At 41.4% G+C, this 12,189-nt stretch overlaps 1 protein-coding gene across 2 annotated transcripts in view; it reads left to right on the top strand.

Moving 5' to 3' along the window:
- UMAD1 (UBAP1-MVB12-associated (UMA) domain containing 1) overlaps positions 1-11,680 on the top strand; it is a 221,144-nt gene extending 209,464 nt beyond the window's left edge. The window contains exon 3 of one of the 2 annotated variants that reach the window (XM_040472577.1): positions 9,737-11,680. In XM_040472577.1, coding sequence (XP_040328511.1) covers positions 9,737-9,994 — 258 coding nt within the window. In that variant the 3' untranslated portion in view covers positions 9,995-11,680. The remainder of the gene's footprint in view (positions 1-9,736) is intronic. The other variant, XM_040472576.1, reaches the window with a different exon arrangement.
- The last annotated feature ends 509 nt before the right edge of the window (positions 11,681-12,189 follow it).

Here is a 12,189-nt window from a genome sequence, read left to right as displayed (position 1 = left end):
TTTTGTTGTTTATATGCCACCCAGCACATAATATTTTGTTATAGCAGCCAGAATGGACTGAGACAGTTGATTAGGGGGAATTTGGAGTAGACCGGCCTAGTTTCTTCCTCTCTCTCAGTGAAAGGTGGATCTGTGGTAAAAACAGCTGCCACGGCCTCATCGACACTGTAGCAGCACTTCATTGAACTTCCTTTGGGAGACACATTTGTGAAGTAGTTTGTTTGCCAAGTCAAGAACAATCCACCTCATTCTTTAGGAAATAGATGTAGCTGGAGCCTCAAACTAGTTTTAAGTTCTATCTGTATTTAATACTACCCATGGTTCACCATGTGGATGATAATGTGAAAAACAGCAAAATCTTGTTAGAGAAAAAAAAAAAAAAACAGATGTGGAAATCCAGCTTAACATAATAATTCCCGGCTTAGTTTGAATAAATCTGAATATAAAGTTCACAAAGAAACTTACTTAGTCATTCAATACACAGGTATTGATCACCAATTATGAGCCAGGCATTGCTCTGATTGCCAGACAAATGTAGATGAAGGCTATTGTCCCTGGCTTTGAGCGGCCCATAGTTTTATGAGAGTGACAGAGAACTCTAGTCTAGTATGATTTGTGCTGTGAGAGAAGTACATACAAGCTGTTATGGGAATACATGAGCAGGCACTTGGCCCAGGTTTGAGGAGTTACTTGGGGAGATCTTTCTAGAAGAGTCCTGATGTGCCTCCTGAAGGGCAAGTTGAAATAGGCAAGATGAAGAGAGTAGAAGAGACAAAGATGTCCTAATTAAGGCAGCAGTAATCGAATGAGCCAAAGCTCAGAGCGAAAGGGGGAGCTTGGCATGTTTGGATAATAGCAGGTAGCTTGGTATGGATGAAGATGTTAGGGAATGGTAATAAAAGAAAATAGAGGGATAAGCAAATCCAGATCATACCTATGTACTACAATATGCAGTTTGTTCTCTTGTCCAAAGGCATTGAGGAGTGTTAAGCAAGGAAGAGCATGTGTGTGAAATAGCACCAACGAGAAGGAGCATATAGTATAGGGTGAGTGAGGCCAGATGCAGGACACTCTGGGAGCATCCATCACATGAGACTGCAGTGGCTTGCAGTAAGAGAATTGACAGTGGGGCCAATGGGAAATGAAACTTGGGGAGACATTAAAACCCTCAAAATCAGTAGGAGTCAGCCATTTACTGGATGGAGAAAGTGACAGGGAGGGAAAAGTAAAAGACAATTCAGGCTTCTGTGTTTGGTACTCATTATACAAAAAAAAAAAAAAAGTTAGAAGAGCATTAGGCTGGGGTAGAGCTGGGAAGGGCTTGAGAGTCAGGTTCAGAACATGTTGAGTTTAATGTGCCACAAGAAAAGGTATAATAAGGAGTTGAACACATGAGTCAGGGTGGTTTCAGGATGGGTGTGGACATATGTGCATGTGTGTGGATCTACTTTGGGGCAGTGGAGGAGTAGGGCAGAAGGACCCAGGGATAGGGATAAGCTCCTCCAAGGGTGTGTGGAGACCAAGAAGAATAAAGGAACAGAAATGAGACCCTGGGAGAATACCTTCTTTTCAGAAATAGGCAAAAGAACAATGAGCCAGACAGATAGAGGCAACACTAAGAAGTGGCCCAGAAGCCAGAAAATAAAAACTCTGAGAATGACCCATCTTAAGTGCTACAAAGAGGTCATATAAAGTTAGCACTTGAGAACATCTTCTGAGTTTAGCACAGTGTGATTATTAGTAACCTTGGACGAAGTAGTGTCAGTACCGGGGCAGATGGCAGTGGGTGAGGAGTGAAGCAGACAGCAAGCGTCAACAATCGGCTCAGCCTGGCTGTGAAAAAAAGTATAGTGTGGGTGTTCAGTGGGTAAGATGCCAGTGGGTGCGAAAGACCTTAGGAGAATTTCCTGTAAATGGTGAATTGACTATATAAAAGATTCGCAATTGGGAGCCACCTCCTAATGGATGAAGCCATGTCCTTGAAGACTAGGGACAGGATTGGGTGTGGAACACTGGAAAGGGTTTAGCTTTGGGTAGGAAGAGGGCAACATGCCCCTGGTGGCAGGGGAGAAGCATGGAGGGGTACAGATGCAGATACATTTTTGGGGAGCCGTAAGTAGAGGAGATCCTCACCTGATGGTTCCTCTTTCTTCTGTAGAGTGGGATGCTAGCCCACTGGCTGGCAGCGAGGAGTCAGGTGGTGATGTAGGGCCAGGGGAGAGGAGAGCAGGGGTGAAAGTGTGCTGGCAAGAATGAGAGGGAAGGCCTACAGCACAATATGAGATTTTCTGGATAGCCTAAGGTCAGAGATTATGAACTTATATAAATTAACTTCCTAAAAATGTTTTTTTTTTAAATCACTGGAATAGCCTTTTTTATTTCCCAAACCAGAACTAAACAGGATCCCATGCTGAACATACTGTTTCTTGCTGGTTCCTTTCCTAAAATGCTTCTCTTTCCTCTTTCCACTGCACCCCCCCCTAGAGTTGGCTGTACAGAAGATTTTCCGGCTTCAGTGAAGCCACTTTTCCAAGAAAGCATGGAACAGATCACAGAAGCAAGTGCCAGCTTGCCTACTTCCCCCTCTTCACTTGCATACATTCAGCTGGAGTTCTGAAAAGAGGAAGTCAGGAGACTTTTTTTTTTTTTTTTCTTTAAGAAAGATAGAAGAAGCAGGAAGCACAGGCAGGTGGAAATACTGGGGGGAGAAGAGGGGGGAGAAAGAGGAAAGGGAACAAATATTGCAAAAAAAAAAAAATCATGAGCCAAAACGTAAATTGAAATGATGTCAGAGATCAGAAAGGAAAGGGAAGGGAGCAAAGAAAAGATCTATCTACTTTCTGCCCTGGCCTTTCTGTTCAAATATGTGGCAGCCTCAAACTGGGAACCCCGGCCCCATGGGAAGCAGGTTTTCAGTGAGTTCAGCTTTCTCTCCTGCCTAATTTATCTGTATCTGTGGTCAGGTGTTCTGGGCTTTTGTTTGTTTCTTTGGCCTAATCCCACAATTTAAAAGTCAAGTGCCTAGAATATCTCAGAAATAAGGGGACCAGATTCAGTGCCATTCAAGGGTCACAAGTGAGCCCTCATGATATGCAGGCATTACTGTTCTGGGTATGGAGGATTTGCAGAAAAATGGCAAACAGTCTCTACTTTTGCAATATCATTTCTCCCTAGTGAAAGGAGACTGTGGCTTCAGACTTATGTAGGTGTAAGAGACCAGTCCTCTGGCTTTTATCAGCCAGCCAGACATTTATTAGCAACCAGCTTCTTAGAGAAAAATAAGGAGCTTGAGTACGGCCTTAACTGTGCCATTGCTTGTATCACCTTCTAACCTCTTGTCCCCTGATGCTTCTGACTCAGATTTGCCCCCCAACCCACCCCCATCAAGACGCTGATGTAATGCAAGCAGATACCAGCTGAAGCCAGAATAGAATGGATAGTTATCTGGGGAGATAAAGTGACAGTGTTGCCTGTTCAAGCTATTGTTCAAAGGAACATGTCCTTTATTTATAGTTGTTAGAATTTAAAGGCATAGACAGCGAGAGCTTGACATTCCCTCTTCTTACTATAACTCGTTTCCTAGAAATAGGCTTTAGCAAATAGCTACCTTCTTTGTATGTAAATTGAATGTGTTAGATAGGTGTTTTATACCTGGTTTCATATTCTTCTAATAGGTTCTATTACTGTTTTGGTTAAGGTTGGTTTCTAAATTTTAATGCATCAATATTTTGCTTTTATACAACACTATTTTAGCTTTGCTTATCTGAGGCACAGGTTGCCTCAAGAAAGCAGGAGGTTTAAAAAAAATGCCAAATATAGGTGACGTTCCTATTAATAACATTTTCATACTTTAGTCGGGTATGGCTCCGTAAATTAACTCTCCAAATTGTTAGCGGGTTTGCAAATTGGCACTCCTTAATAGATTCCATGGTGGTTTGGGGGGCTTCTGTGCCATGAGGTTCCCAGGATGCCACGAACCTTCTGTCGCTCCAGGGAAGTGACTTCATTTCTCTAAGCCTTTACTGAGAAGTGTTATGTGCCTTGTATTCTTGGACTGTTTTTTCTGAAGCTCTGAGATTTTACAGATTGAACCTCGTGAATCTTTACCACCCCTCTGCAAGAAAGGGAGGAATAGTGCCTCTAAACCTTTTTGAATTACTTGAAACGAAGATAATAGAGTGTGAGGAATACAAGATAAACTTGGCCGGCCCATTTTTTTAGCAGGTTTGCTGATGAACAAGAAATAATTATTTTTATACAAACACGAAAATAGCTTATTATTTGTAAACTTCATTTGTTGTAATGATACAGATAAAGAAATGTACTTTCTCCCCAAGATTAAAAAAATCTGACACGGTATGCTCCTATTAAAACACTAATTTGAAAAAAGTATTAAAGCTAGATTATATGAAGGAACTTCTGCTCAAGAACATTGTCATAGCAGCCTTTCTGTGAACAGGATTAATCACAAAAATAACGAATATGCCTTATGAACATAATATTCGAAGTAATTTTCAAAAATTTGGCTATTAACTATAAGGTTAATTGATTCTTTTCTTCTCGCTCCATTGTGGTTAACATACTCATTCTTCCCTTTAAAGACCCATTTTATTATGCAAATGAAAAAAATTGAAAGACTTTGTGTCTAAGAGAGAGGGCTGCTTTTTTGCCGGGGAACTCATGCACCTGTTTCAGCCCTCAGCCCCCACCTCTGCTTCCACTGGCTGCCAAGCTAGACTCAGAGATCAGAGTAGCGGGTGTGGGGTCCTTGAATTTTGACTCACATTTTCTTTGTGACTTACTCTCGTTTTGCCTTATAGTTTCTCCCCTCCCAGCTCTCAGCATGCCAACAGCAGCTGCACCATGGCCCTCACACTGCTGCCAAAGGGCAGGCAGCCTCCTTGGAGACTGTAATGTTGCACTCTAGCCAACTGTTAAGAGATAGATGTTGGAGTCATACATACAGCACAGCTGAAATTCAGATCTTTCTAGGAGGCATTTGGTGGAACACTTTTTCCATGGTAATTTTTAATTAATTTTTAAGTTTTGGAGACTTTTCTATTTTGGACAGTTTTCAAACATGTGCAAAGGTAGGAACACTACCAAAGCACATTCCCACGTAGCTTCTAGCTCTCCATTTTGACAGTAATCAACTTGTTGACAATCTTGTTTCACTGTCCCTGTTTCCCTGTGGTTCATCCAGACAACTGGTAGACTTATTTCCAGGGATAAATACCTCCTAAATTACAGTTGCTTTTCTGTCCTCTTTCAGTCTAAGATCTGTCACCTTGATGATTTTTTCAGTCCTTTCCAATGGTAAAAGATATGAGAGTCTCCGTTCCTTCTAAATTAAGCTAAGATATGCTATGTTGGCACCTGTCATATTTTCTAATACCATCCCCGAAATTTTCAAGGCTTTGTGCATTCAGCTAGCCAGTCTATCCAGAGTACATCTGAGGTGTGCAGGGTCTTAGAATGTGGAGCATTAAAGGTCACTGAGTTGGGTTCTCCATGTCACCACAGACTAGCTATGTAACCTGGGACAACTTCCTTCACCTTTGTGTGCTTCTGTGTCCTCTTATTTTTACTGTGGGGTCAATAGTAGTACACCACCCCCCCCGCCCCAGTACCCCCAGAGGTGTGGTAGGGCCTAAATGAGAGTACATTTAGACAGCTCAGATGGAGCTGGCTCAAAGGTTATGTCCAGTATATGCAGCTTGCTTCCATCTTTCTCCTCCTCATTTTTCATCCCTCACTGCTCATTTTACAGAAGAGAGAAGTGAGGTCCAGGTGGATGAAGCATATGCCAGTTTTATCAGGAGAACTTGAACAAGGAATCACATGTCTCAATTCCTTTATTATCCAAGATGCAGTTTGCCATGTCTTGTCCTTAAGGAATTGTGCTCTGACACATAGGAATGATTTGTAAAGGAAAGGAAGGGGGATTAATCAAAGCCTGCACAAAGAAATAAATATTGCTGCCAGAGAGTTAAACCTGAGAAGGGATGTATTTAGAAAGCAAAGTAGTGGGGCACCTGGGTGGCTCAGTCGGTTAAGCGTCCGACTTCAGCTCGGGTCATGAGCTCAAGCCCTGCATGGGGCTCTGTGCTGACAGCTCGGAGCCTGGAGCCTGTTTCGGATTCTGTGTCTCCCTCTCTCTCTCTGCCCCTCCTCTGCTCACACTCTGTCTCTCTGTCTGTGAGAAATGAATAAACCTTAAAAAAAAAAAAAGCAAGCAAAGTGGTACAAGTAATGTACCTCCTCATTGGAGAGAGTGAGATTTCAAAAATGTTTTTGTTTGAGAAAGGAGATGATTTGGCTAATGAAACTGGAGAACATTCTGTACACAAGGAAGAAAGAGAAGAAAGTTCAAGCATGGGATACTACTAATAGATCCAACAAACATTTGCATGTGAGATTAAGAGGGAAGGCAAGATATAAGAGCGGAGGGTAAGGTAAGATGATTTGAGCCACCAGTGGATGTCAGCAACAAAAGAGATGGATGGATCCCAGACCTTATCTAAAGCCAAGTGGCATCTGCCATTCCTAAAGTTTTTATCTATTTGCTTACTTTAACATGTGCTAAGCATTATTATACTTACCTGGGAACATCATCACTTCATTAATCCTCACAGCAATCCTATGAAATAGGTACTATTACTGATCTTGAAATACAGCCAAGGAAACTGAGCACATGGAAGTTAAAGAACTTGCCCATGGCATAAGCAGGAGACCTTGGATTTGCACCCAGGCAGTGTCTCTCTACAATCTGTGCTCTCAACACTCTGCTGTGCTGCTCCAGGGCAAGCCCCTGTGTGTAGGTCATCTTGAAGAAACCAGTGATAGATAGGTGATACTTTCTAAAGAGGCTAGAATTGTGGCATCATTACTCACTGACACCTGTGCTCTCATCTGACCCAGGGATCCTTCGTCTTTAAGCCTCGGTCAGGTTTCAGGAGGCAGGTTCTGGCCACCGCATACATGGACCTTTCTAATAAGCTTTGTCATAGCAGGGCACACTTGCCTTGTTCTAGCTGCAATCCTAAGAAAGTGCTCTGGTGTTTTATTTATGATGTCATAAGACAACTCTTGCTAGGGATGTGTTTGGTTAATTCAAAGTCATTTACTAACAGATTTCTTGAGGGTCTCTGTTCTGTGTTGGGCATGCCTTGTGAAGAGAGTAGTTCCTCTCTTACAGAATCTCCATGGAGTTTTCCTTTCTAGAGCTTCTCATTAGCATATCACTACCATCATTTCTCTCAATTCATAAAGCAAAAGAAAAATTGGGAGAAGCCTCTCTTGACCCCACATCCCCTTCCAGCAACCGGCACATATCTCTTTTCCCATTTGCAGTATAATGTCTAGAAATGCTGTCTGTTCTATTTGTCCTCACTTGCCTTCCTCCTGTTGTCTTTTAAACACAACACCAAGCAGACTTTCTTCTCAAGATCTCCTCCAGCTCCAGACTCCTATGAGATCCCTGTACCTACTAACAGCTCCACCTGGATGTCTGTTAGGCACGTGGAACATCCAGAACAACTCCTGATCTTCCTGCCTTGCCTGCTCCCTCATGACACCCTTTCCCATCCCTGTAAATGGAGACTCCATCCTTATTGCTCAAGCCACGAACCTTGGCTTCATCCTTGATCCTGCTCTTGCTCTCATACCCCACATCCATTCCATCAGCAAATCCTATTGGCTTTCTCCTTGGTCTATCCACATTCCAGCCATTCTGTCTCACCCTTAGTATCACCACCAGACCCACAAGCCCAGCTGGTCTTCCTGCTTCCTTCCCTGGCCACAGGACCCCCCACACCCACCATTAGCTATAGTCAATACAGCAACCAAAGCAGTTCTTTTGACATCAGTAAGAATACATCTCTTCTGCAACAATATGTTCTTCAAAATTTTTGTAACATCTACATGCCACAATATGGATGGATTTCATACATAAAATATTAAGTGAAAGAAGCCAGAAACAAGAGTTCATACTGTATGGTGACTTCATGTAAAATACAGGTAATACCAACCTGTGCTATTAGAAATCAGGATGGTGACAGGGGCAGGGAGTTGGTTGTGACTGAAAGAGAGCACCTCGAGGGCCTCTGGAGAAGCTGGTCATTTCTGTTTATTGCTTTGGGTGCTGGTTGCTCACAGGTATTTGGTTGGTTAAAACTGAGCAAGCTCAATACTTATGATGCACCCTTTTCTGTATGTCTTTTCCACTTCAATAACAAGTTTCACAAAACTGTTATTTCTTACACAGAAAACCATCCTCCTCTACTCAGAAGGAATTTATCAGCACTTGCCACTATTATGATATAAGCCTCACGCAGGCAAAAATCTTGTCTGCTTTCATCCACTCAACAAATACTGAGCACTGCGCACTGATCTGGGCACTGGGGATACAGCAGTGAACATGGGAAATAAAAACTCCCTAAGCTTCTAAGGGGTGATACTAGAATAAATTATACACCATGTAACAAGGTACTGAGGGCTAAGGAGAGGAAAAAGCAGGAGAGGGAGATGGAATGCTGGAGTGGGGGGAGTGAGGGCCAGGAGACAGTTAAAATAAGGTGGGCAGGAAAGGCCTCCCTGAGAAGGACATGGGAGAAGGAGCCCCGGTGGGTCTGGGAGAAGAATCTTTGGGGCAGAGGGATTGGAGAAGAGGGAGCCAGGACAGACTAGCTGGAGAAACTGTCAGAGAGGTACTGGGGCCAGATCAGGAAGGGCCTTGTAGGCCTTTGTTAAGACTCTGGAGTTTTATCCCCCAGGTGGGGACTGACTGGAGCAGGTGGTGAGTAAAGTTTTTCCTGACCTGGCTTAAGCTAGGTTTTAGCCACTTGGAGCAGCAGGCCATTCGTTCTCATTTTTGTAAACATACTTACAACTTTTTACTCAATCTCCTGTGGATAGATACTTAGGTAGTTCCCAGTACGGGGCTTGCGTAGAGTGCTATGAACACCCTAGTGCACATCTTTTGGTAAAGTACTATATGCAAGGTCTACCAATCTTAAAGAAATTGAACAAGATACATCAGCTTGTGTAACATAACATGCTAGTTCCAGCGAAAGTCGGGCAATCAGTCAACACTTGGGGTACACAGGGGAGGTAAATGCTCAAGTTTATCTTAGGGAATAGAAGGTGGAGGATACATGCATCCATACAGAGTACCCAAGGTAATATATGCTAGGTGAAGAATACAAAGAAATGTCAAATGATAGCTTGCTCTCAAGTACCCTAAGAGTCTAGTTGGAGATAAGACATATGCATAGGAAATAGCCACTAGCAAGAACACAAACATGAAATGCCAAATAATATCCTAGTCAGTTTGCCCCATATTCTCTCTGAAGCAGGCAGGGCCACTTTGGACTATGTTCATCTACGATTTCACAGGGAACCTGGGAGTTCTGTAAAGCCTGGAAGCTTACATCAGATTTGTGAGCCAGACTTTGTAGACCTTATCTGGGCTAGGGAAATATCAAGAATGCAGGCTTGTATTTAGGGGGCCCTGAGTGGTCAGCCTGAGTCAGAGAAGGGTTTAGGATTCATTTTAAAGCCTAGTAGAGATTTAGGTGGATGTATTTCTCAAGTAAGTAAATAGTAGCATTCCAACCTGGGAATATTTCTATATTCCACATTTCTCAATCATTTTGATATATTAATGCCACATTTACCATTTCTAAACCTCAAAGTCCACAAGGTCTAAATGACTTAAATATATATGTATTTTTAGACTGGCAAAGAAAACTCATCCAGTGTGACTGTAGCAGGCCCCGAGGTGGAAAATAAGGCAGGCCAGACTTTGGAAAACAACTCATTAATGGCTGAACTCCTCAACGACGTACCCTTCACCTTGGCCCCACACGTGCTGGCTGTGCAGGGCAGCATCAGTGACCTTCCAGACCACTTACTCTCCTATGATGTCAGCGAAAATTTATCACGGTTTTGGTATGATTTCACTCTTGAAAATTCAGTGCTCTGTGATTTGTAATCTTTATGTCTATTTGCACCTTAACAGCTTTCAACAAAGCTTTGCCTATTTTATTTAACCCGTTTGATGTTCTTTGCCATTTCACTGCTTAACCGTCCCCAGAAACGCAAGGATCATAAAGCAAAGAAAATGTCATTGTGTTCATTACTCTGTTTTTTAGAATAAAGGATATTTGTATAAGAGTGGGACTAAAGTTCTTCCTCCTTTCCCCCCAGATAATAAATTTAAAACTTAGGCTATCAAGGTTCTATGAAAGGATCAGACTTCAACCAGTCTCTCAAAATAGAACACCTCAGGTTTGTCTTAGAAGAGCTGGCACTTTTCTTAGTTACCACGACTCTGAAGTCTGTGCTTCGAATGGAGCGTGACTTTGTCTGCTTTGGAGGAAGTTTGAGTTAATGGTACTCCCTTTATTCTTCCAGTGTTTATGAATGAATTCAGAAAAAAAAAAAAAAATGTTGCCAGTTAGCTTAATCTCTTCAGTCTGGATTTAGACACTGGGGTGGAAATGTAAAACTTTTCCTACAAAGCAGTGGTAGTTTGCTGACACACAGATGTGGTACCTGCTCTGGATGCTGTCTCTTTTGAGTGATACATATCAGTTTCCTCCAACCCACGGCACTCCTTACCACCTTGAATGGTGCCTGGGTTCCTGCCTTTGTTTTCTGCCTCGTTGCAGCTTCGGAGTGTGTGCTCTCACCAGCTTTCCAGAGAGCTTCCCCTGTTTCTGCTTCAGCTGGCATTTGCTCTCCTTACCACATATGTTCCCAGTTTATGAAGAGATCCACGTTTCCTTTCAACCTCTCTGCCTCCTAAAGAAAAACATCTCATGACGATGCATATTATTGCTGATAACACCCTTATTTAGAAATTTTTTGGCCACAATACAGATGGGAATGTTTTACTGCTAGAAAAACTAAAATCGATTCATTTCCAATTAGAGTGTAGGCAAAACACCTAACTAGGACTTTCAGTTCTTGGCTATCCCTTATTTATTCCAACTAAAACAGTACAGAACTGCCATTGGTCAGTAAACTGTAAAGGGGAGAGGTAAACTGTGACAGAGTATTTTCCATGCCATGGAAAATTTAAATCACATTTGTTTTGATTAGAAGCAATACAATTTATTGATTCTGTGCCAAATTTTAAGTATATTTTTCACAAAGATAGAGTGCCATAGCAAAACTAAACACTGTGCAAAAAGGTACGTGAATCATTCAAGTTTTAATGTGTTATGCATGTTTGTTTAATAAATGTACAATGGTCTTGATAAAAATTGCGTATTATTTAAAAGTTAAAAGAACATTTCTATTGACAAAAATAGGCTTCATTTACAAAAAACATTACCCCATGAGAGGTGATTGATTACATTCAATCTTTACATAGTTTTCATAAAACATCAGTCTAGGAAATGTGACATGTTACTAACACAAATGTGAACATTTTATAGCAGTTTCTGTGAAAACAGCCTTTTCAATATCCATGTTAATGTACCTTGAGGCTAAATGTTAAGTATGTCATCAATTGGTCTCATATGTGTTAAATTTTATCTAAAATACTCATACATTTCATTTATATTTATGTCTACCATGTTATAAATATGCTTGTATTTTCATTTGTCTAAAATAATTGTTATATTTAAATAAACGTGAATTAAAATAAACTGATATTTTGATTATTCTCAGATCCAGAGAAAAATGGTTTTCTTTATATTATTCATAGCTGAATGCAAGTTATTAAATCTTTTGTGAGGCGAAGATTTAAGTTTATAGTTTGTGCAGTGCAGCCAAAGTATGAAATTTCCACTTACCTATAAATTTTAAGAAGTAACACTGAAAATGGTAAGATCGCTAGGACTAGAGAGATTTGGAAGAAATCACATGAATACCTTGCTCTAGACAGATCCTCATCATCCCAAAATTGAGTAAGGGCTAGTGTTCATGACCTCTTTTGTTTTTTAACAAAAACATTTTAGTTTTCTTAAGCCTGTCTATAAGTCAATGTTACTATTTTAAAGCTGGAAGAAACATTAGAGATCAGCCAGCTGACTTCATTTACCCAAGAGAAACTTGAAGCCTAGAGGGGTTAAATGACCTAACTCACCTGGTTAGTGATAGACATTTATTTTAATAGTGTTCGTAATTATCAATTATAACAAAGCCGTATGCTCTGGTGGAAAGAGTGCGGGCATTTGA

The sequence above is a fragment of the Herpailurus yagouaroundi genome, unplaced genomic scaffold (assembly GCF_014898765.1).
Source record: "Herpailurus yagouaroundi ecotype Mexico unplaced genomic scaffold, PumYag 100, whole genome shotgun sequence".
Classification (NCBI taxonomy): domain Eukaryota; kingdom Metazoa; phylum Chordata; class Mammalia; order Carnivora; family Felidae; genus Herpailurus; species Herpailurus yagouaroundi.
The sequence above is the reverse complement of the archived record's forward strand: the minus strand, read 5'-3'. Positions and strand labels throughout refer to the sequence as shown.